The 7920-nt window shown below is 54.6% G+C and overlaps 1 protein-coding gene across 1 annotated transcript; it reads left to right on the top strand.

Moving 5' to 3' along the window:
• The first annotated feature begins 1158 nt into the window (after positions 1–1158).
• On the top strand, positions 1159–3825 carry LOC145534054 (uncharacterized). The gene is made up of 3 exons (XM_081561421.1): positions 1159–1328; positions 1728–2040; positions 2293–3825. Exons 1-3 carry the CDS (start codon positions 1194–1196, stop codon positions 2922–2924), a joined length of 1080 nt encoding a protein of 359 aa, XP_081417547.1. The 5' UTR covers positions 1159–1193; the 3' UTR covers positions 2925–3825.
• The last annotated feature ends 4095 nt before the right edge of the window (positions 3826–7920 follow it).

The raw sequence follows: 7920 nt of genomic DNA, 5'->3' as shown, positions 1-7920 counted from the left end.
AATGCAAAAGATAGGAAACGGAACACGAGAGACTCCTTCCAAGTGGTGTATCTGAGAAGGGGTTCATATGGAAAGAGACGAAGAATGCACAGCACTCAGATTCCAAGAAACACCACCACCACCCTTGACCCTTCCCCTATGACCAACTCCGACCTGAAGCCTTTCTCTCCCTCTAACCTATCCCTAAAACATAACCCTCATCTAATCATATACATGTGGAATTCCTAGCATCCATCCATTCACACACGAGAGAGAAAGAGGAAGACACAGAGGGAATTGAGAAAGGAAAAGAGAGGGACACAGCCAGAGAGAGACACGGAACCAAAGAGAGGAAAGGAGTCGATGGTCCAGACTTTTCCTCAATCTGTCTCGAAGGTAGAAGCAATGACAGCGCCCATCCACCCCAGAAGGGAGAAAAGGACGGAAGGTTTGCAGAGGAAAAGACAAGAACGCAGGGAGCCACTAGAAGCTCAGCCACCCACAGAAGCCGAGCTGGGACACTTGAACAGAATCTCAATGGAAACAGGACCAGAAAGTTGGCTACTCTTTTCTACAAGAGAGGGAGACCTTCGAGTCTTCCTTTCGGTCCTCCAACTTGGATGCGGGGTCTCAAAACAGTCAGGAGGGGGAGTGCCTTTTCCTGGGTACCACGGCACATCCAGGCCTCGTTCTGCCCCATTCTGTGCTATGTCAGCCCTGGATGGAATCTTTCTTTCTGAAGTCTCAGCGCACGAGCTCCACGTGATATCGGCCCCAGGTGGAAAGGCATGGAGCTGCTCGTAGGCCGACAGACCTAGGAAGCAGATGGGAGAATGACCCCCACTCTGCAGATGGAGAGACTGGGGAAACCCTGAGGGGCATATGCTTGTCCAGGGCCACACCACTTATGAGAAGAAGGAGCCTGGTCTGAGAGCAGCAGGGCCCTCGGAGCTCAGGCCCTGGCTGCACCCAGGCCTCCCCAGGGCTGTGGGCTGGGCTGTGTGGGCGTCTCTGTGCCTGCACATGGCCTAAGGGGGGTGGTCGAGCAGTCAGAAACCCAGAGATTCCCTTGGGAAGTTTTGGGGAAGGGACCTCAGCACGAACCCCAGGCGATGATGTCACCTGCCGGCAACAGAACCCAACAGAACCCGCAACCCGGGTATCCAGGCCTCCAGAGCGGAGAGGAGCCCCCAGCCAGATCACTTGCTGCCAGGATGTTCTGCTGTTTGCCCATGCCCAGAGGCCGGGGCCTCAGGAGAGCTCACAGGCAGTGTGCGTGGGCACCCTGTCGACGTTGGCTCAGGACACCCCCGAGAGGCCTCTGGCCGTTTGCCCGGAGAAACAGAAAGGTAACACAGGGAGCCCCAGGCCGGGCCAGGCCACCTCGCCCATGCCACCCGGAAACACCGGGTCCTTTGCCTGTGTGTGTGGATGCGGGTTTCTCGGGGTGTGTCTCCCTCAAGGAAGCCCAGGCGGATGTGGGGTCAGAAGCCTGCGGACAAGTTGTGTCCACACCCCAGGGGAGAGCAGGCTGGGCCCGATGGGGAGTGTGCGGGCAGCGGCGGCCGCCCAGGCTGACCTCACACCCACAGGTGGGTCTCTTTCCTCCCGGGTGGGGATCTGAGCAGACACACGTCTCTGACCCTTCTGGGAAGAGAAGTTCGAGCAGGCAGAAGCAGCGGTTCCACTGGCCAGGCCCAGCTTGGAAAACTCCCAGCATGGCTGGCTGACGGTCACTGTCGTTGCAGAGCTTCCCACGTGATGAGGCCGAGGACGGGGACACCCCATCCACCTCCCGGAGGGAGGGGTCGGAGCACCACCCCCCCGCCCGTGAGGCCCAGTGCAGGCTCCAGGTGAGCGTGCCCACGGAGGCATCAGCCCCACCGGGGGAGAAGAGGAGGCGGGGAAGGCCTGCTGCAGAGACACCGCCTAGGATACACCCGCCGGCCCAGTCTGAGGCTGCCACGGAGCTCAGCACACCCGGCTCCGACCCAGAGTCCCGAGAACCCCGGCCTCTGAGGCAGCAGGAGGACCTGGAGCCCAGCACGCCAGAGCACAGAGGTGAGGACGCTGGGGCTGCTGCACGGGAGTGTGTGGGGACGGGGTGCTGAGCTACACAGGGACGAGTCCCCGAAAGCTGCTGCTGGGCCTGCAGCAAGCACTGGCCTCACACCCCCCGCCCCCCGTCTTGCACACTTCAGTCCCAAAAGACATCCGACGCTGGGTATTCTTTGGGAATCTCTTGGAAGCTTTCTGTCCCGGGATACGCACATGCCAAGGCTGGCCTGTGGGCAAACTTTGCTTCTCCCCCAGCTCTAGCACTGACCTCCAACTGGAACCAGGCTCCACTTCCCAGACCTGTCCCTACAGAGGTGGTGGCTCCAGGTGCAGGACCCAGGGATCCACCGAGGGCAGATGGAGAACCGAGACTTGCCCTCGCAGAGACACCAGGCCAGCTGGGTACTGGCCAGCACACCGGGCAGATCGGATCTCCGTGCCTGCAGGACCCCCAGCCCCAGGCACTGATGTCCCACCCCCTCAGCCAGAACCTCCACCTCCACGTGCACCTGTACCTGCTCGGGCTCTGGCAGGACAACCCGAGGCAGAGGAGGAGTCACCGCCTCGGCAGGGAGAGCCTGCCCTGGCTCCCGCGCAACACCCAGACGCCCACGATGACTCACCCACCCCTGCAGGGAGAACGAGCCCCCGCTCTGGACAGACACCCAGAGCCCTTGCCGGAAACACCACGTCCAGGGGAGCGGTCGGCTCTGCAGCCTCCATCCCTGTCTGCTCACCGTGGACGCCGGCAACTCGGTCTGCCCCCAGGGGACATGGAGTTCCTTTCCCCTGAACTGCTTTGCATTTGGTTTGTTTCCACCTTTCTGGTGATGTTTTCTTTTTTGTATGGTTTCCTGTATTTTTGTTGGTTAAGTTGGGATTCGTAAACTTTCTCATCATTGTTGCAATTTGGGAACACTGTTGTGTAACTCTGGTGATACTGTGTTGCCATCACCACTTGGTAGTTTCAGACCCGTTTGATCTTTATGCCCCACCCCCCAACAAAGCCTGGATTCAAGGCAAGCACGCCCTGTTCATCCCTTCCCCCGATCCTGAACACAATTTCATCTTTTCTTTGTGCATTCCTTCCTATATTCTTGGTGTCCCCAATCAATGACTCTCCGTGAAATGACTGAAGCAGTGTTTTTCGGACTCTCCACCTACTGTAAGACTCCATTGGAGAGTTCTCATTTTTATGTCATTTGAACTAGCCTTTGATATCTGAAAGGACGGTGTACGTCCTTTCAAGATACCATGTGCCAAACGAAGCCCTTTTGGCAACTGCCATCATTATCTCCAGGCAGGCATTGCTGTTTCAAGGGTGACATCTCAGCCAGAAGGCAGAGGCTGAGCTCGTCTTGTTGCACCAGCTCCCAAAAGAAGCCAAGAAAGGGAGCTGGAACAACAAACCACCCCAACGCCCAGGAAAGCGTTCTTCATGACAGAAGGCTAGAAAATGACCCAACATCCTTGTGGCCCAGAACCCCTCTAGAAAATCACTGTTCCATAAAAAAGAGAAACACATGGGAAGTTCCAAGGAGAGGCAATGCCCATGGCCAGTGTACTTTAGAGACGGCCTGAGCGCTCCGGGGAAGACACGCACCGACGGAACCCCTTGGGAAACAGCAGGGATTCTCCTCACCGTCGTAAGGGTTTCCTCTGGGGACAACCTGCCCTGGGCACCACATGAGGGAGCAGACCGGCTTCTCTTCCTCTGCCCCCACACCATTCACTCATGAAGGCAGCTCAGGTGTTCTCATGCCCTGCCTGCCTGCCTGCCTGGCTCATCCGTGAGCTGTGAGCACCTCCAGGGCAGGACTCCACCTTCTCCTCTCTGTGTACCGTGCATCTGCACACAGTGGGCTTTCAGAACCTTAGAGTTGAGCCATTCCCACTCAAGCCAGAACCCTCCCCAGGAAGGAAAACAGCTGTGGAGTCATTTTGGCCCCAGCACTGGTTCCGAAACCCTGGCGGCTCCTACAGCCTCTACGGCGTGAAGAGGGAGGTCCCTTTTGACAGAGCTTTCCGGCTCTCAGATCTAAGCTGTTGTTTCACTGTCAGCTGTGTCTCTTCCGTTGCAGCCAGGTGGGCCACGCTGCTCCAAAGGAGCTCACAAGCTGAGTTTCAAGGGAGGACAGGGATGGCTACAACGTGCTGCAAACTGAGTGAGGGTCCCCACAATCCTCAGCAAAGGTCTGTGGTGTTCAAGTGGGGAGTAGAGGGCCCCCAAGTTCCAAAGGAAGGGAGGTACTCGGGAGCTAAAGCCCTTGGCCGCTGTGGTAGCAGCTGCAGATGGCAGCTCGTCCACAGTGCACTTCGAATGAGGTCATATGAGCGGGACTCTGGAAATGGCTCCGATATCGAGAGAAAGGGGTCAGGGTATGTGGGAAGCCGGCGGGGGTGGGGGGTGGATGAAGGAAGGTGTCCCTCCTCTCTCCAGTGCAATTTGGTTTGGTGAGTCTCAAAGCTACCAGATGGCACTTCCCAAGTCAGGCCCCCACAGGAATCAGGGTGGGCTGCGTGCCTCGGCCCCTGCCACAGGGACAAGCCACACCAGTGGCCTCCCTGAGCTCCAATGGCCGGATCTGGGGGTTCTGTCTGGGTGCACACCTCCTTGCTGTGGCCAAGTCCCCCCCTTCTCTGAGCACCAGCTTCATCCTCTCGAATGAGGACATCGAATGCTACCTTGGCACGTTACTCTCTTCATCCTGTGAAGACTCATTAGGCTTATCCTACAATTACTAGCTGGCCCGAAGAGATATCTCCTGAATCCAGATTAAGCTGGAGTCTCCCAGGCTCATCTGGCATGTCTTCCCTGAAGTCTGCCAAAACCCACACCATTGCATTTCCAGGGACTCCCCTTAGCCAGCTGGGCAGAAAACCCAGCATGCTTCAAACAAGCTGACAGACAAGCGGGAGAGGACTCACGGGCAGAAGGTTTCCCTCAGGTCTCGGGTGGAGCTCTGGGACCACAGCAGCAACGGGCCATCCCAGCCCCTGGGCTCAGCAGCGCCCTCATTCTCAGGCCGGCGGCTCTGCCCTGAGGGGAGCGGGAAGGTCACCAACTGCCGCAGGCGGACCTCACGCCCCTCCCACTGCTGGAGCCTGACCTCCCCCGGCCCCACCCCTTCCCCTACCCCAGCAGGACGACAGCTCGTCTTCCCCTGGCTTCCAACGTCAGGCCCGGCCCTGGGCCCCGATTGGGCACTGCCCCAGCCCGGAGCCAATCACAGTGGCCAGGGAGGTGGAACGCACCGATTGGCCAGGGCCAGGTCATGTGACCATACTCCCCAGGAAACTCAAATATTACCAAGGTTCCCTAAGAAACCAATGAACAAAATTATCCAGTAAAGGCAAACCGTACTTTTTAATGAGGCCAATGTCACAGAAAAAAAAAAAAAAAACCTTCACCATGAACTGCTCAAGGAAGCTAGTAAATAAACTTTCAGAAAAGTTTAGTAGTTTTTTTTTTTTTTTTTTAAATAGGGTGACGGAGAGCTATACCTTTCCCGTCTATGTGAATTTAGGTTTAAACTAGATTTCCCTTGGCTGTTATATAAGACAAAAAAACCCACATCACCCCCTTTCACTCACCCCCACCCCCCAAAAGTGTTTTAATGTATTGAATTTTTCTGTCCTCAGTTGTGTCTGATTCACGGCAACCCACGAACTCTACACAGCCAGGCTCTTCCGTCCATGGAATTCAGGGCAATTTTTTCTGTCCCAGTCAATGCCCACCCTGGGTGATCCAAAGGCAAGGGCTCAGAGGCCCCTGAGAGACTAACTCCTTTCAGCTGAGCACAGAGCTGGCTCCTCACTGGGATGCCTGTGGCCTGGGGCTCCCAGAGGGGAGAGCAGCACTCGCCCCACCGTGTGGTCACTGCTGGAAGTGCAGGCTGCTCCTCACTCCCCCTTGACAGTGTCCCTGACGGCAGAACAGTGTGAATCGAATCAAGGTGGTAATGCAAACTCCAATGCAACCAAACTCCCCACAAGGTCTCCAAAACCACTCAGGAACAGGGAATTGGAAACTGCAGGGGATGACATGAATGGAGATGGAGACTTGACACCTTACACCGAGTTCACTTCCACTTATCCCTAGACAAACTTTCCGTGAAAACTTGTCACCAATCTAGAAGAACAATGAGCAGAAACCGGACACGTGCTTTGAGTCTTCACACACAAAACTAAAAGGCAGTCCACAAAAAAACCCAGAGAATACAGTGGACTTGGCAAAATCAAAGATATCTACTGTGGGAAAGACCTCATGACAAAAGCAAAAGACAGGTCATACATCGCCAGACGAATGAGTGGAAACACAAAGCTTATCAAGGATGTGTCTCCAAACAGACAAAGAACACCAACACAACAAGCCTGTGAAAACTAGGGAAAGGTCTGAAGGGACACCAGACTGAGGAAGACACACACAGAGGATCCCGGATGATGTCCAGCACTGAGGGCCTGAAGAAACAACAGTCTAGTTGCACCCCCTCAGGCCTGTGTGACCGTGGATGAGGCCTCTGTTTCCCGGTGGCTCTGAGAGATGGACAGGGAGGAAGGGGAAGAGAAGTCACTTGCATTTCTAATACTCACAGCAAAGTCTTCCAATGAGAAGGGAATTATCACCCCCACTGACAATGCCATGCACTGAAGTGATATCCACGAGTCCATCTAACCCAGAAGGGAAGGATGCACCTGTTCTCACAAAACGGCGAGAGATGGAAGAAGGAAGATCAAGCCCACACCAATCACTGGAGAGAGAAGCTGTGCTCAGGGCTTGAAAAATTCCTATTGGTAAAATGATGTCACAGCCCCACAAGGCAATCCACAGCTTCGATGCTATTCCTCCCAAAATGCCAATGCATTTTCGCACCGAACAAAGAATTGCAAAAGGGGTTACGGAAACAGAAAAGAGCCTAAATTGTCAATACAATCCGACGAAAAGGCCCCGATACGGACATCCAAGGTTGTGTGAAAGGAAATTAGACGACCAAACTAGGATCCTCAGGAGAGTATCGGAGAAGGCAATGGCGACCCACTCCAGTACTCTTGCCTGGAAAATGCCCTGGACGGAGGAGCCTGGTAGGCTGCAGGCCATGGGGTCGCGCAGAGTCTGACACGACTGAAGTGACTTAGCAGCAGCAGCAGCAGCGGCAGGACAGTATGCTATTGGGAATACAACAACACACACAGATCCAGATCGATGGAATAAAGTTGAGGGTCCAGAAACAAACCCCAGCATCCATCGTCAACTCATCTCTGACACAGAAGGGGAGATTATCCAAATGGGAACAAGAAAGCCTCTTCAATCAATGTCCATGGGAAACCCAGACAGCTACATCTGAAGAACGCTATTGGTTTGGATCTCAGACCACCTCAATATTGGGGAAAAACCTCACCCTAAAGACTGATGTCATGAGATAGCTAGAAAGAAGCGTAGGTCAAAGGCTCCTTAACATCAGAGTCTCCTTGCCATTTGCTGGGCGGAGGTAGAAATGGGTCTCTTCAATTAAGGGAAAGAGGTACACGAAGTACACCAATGGGTTTCCATCCAATGGAACCTCTTCACAACAGAGAAGCTAAGCATTCACAAATGCAAAAGATAGGAAACGGAACACGAGAGACTCCTTCCAAGTGGTGTATCTGAGAAGGGGTTCATATGGAAAGAGACGAAGAATGCACAGCACTCAGATTCCAAGAAACACCACCACCACCCTTGACCCTTCCCCTATGACCAACTCCGACCTGAAGCCTTTCTCTCCCTCTAACCTATCCCTAAAACATAACCCTCATCTAATCATATACATGTGGAATTCCTAGCATCCATCCATTCACACACGAGAGAGAAAGAGGAAGACACAGAGGGAATTGAGAAAGGAAAAG

This window comes from Giraffa tippelskirchi, chromosome 14 (genome assembly GCF_054371585.1).
Source record: "Giraffa tippelskirchi isolate mGirTip1 chromosome 14, T2T-mGirTip1v1.2.pri, whole genome shotgun sequence".
Lineage (NCBI taxonomy): Eukaryota > Metazoa > Chordata > Mammalia > Artiodactyla > Giraffidae > Giraffa > Giraffa tippelskirchi.
This window is presented reverse-complemented; position numbering and strand designations above follow the sequence as displayed.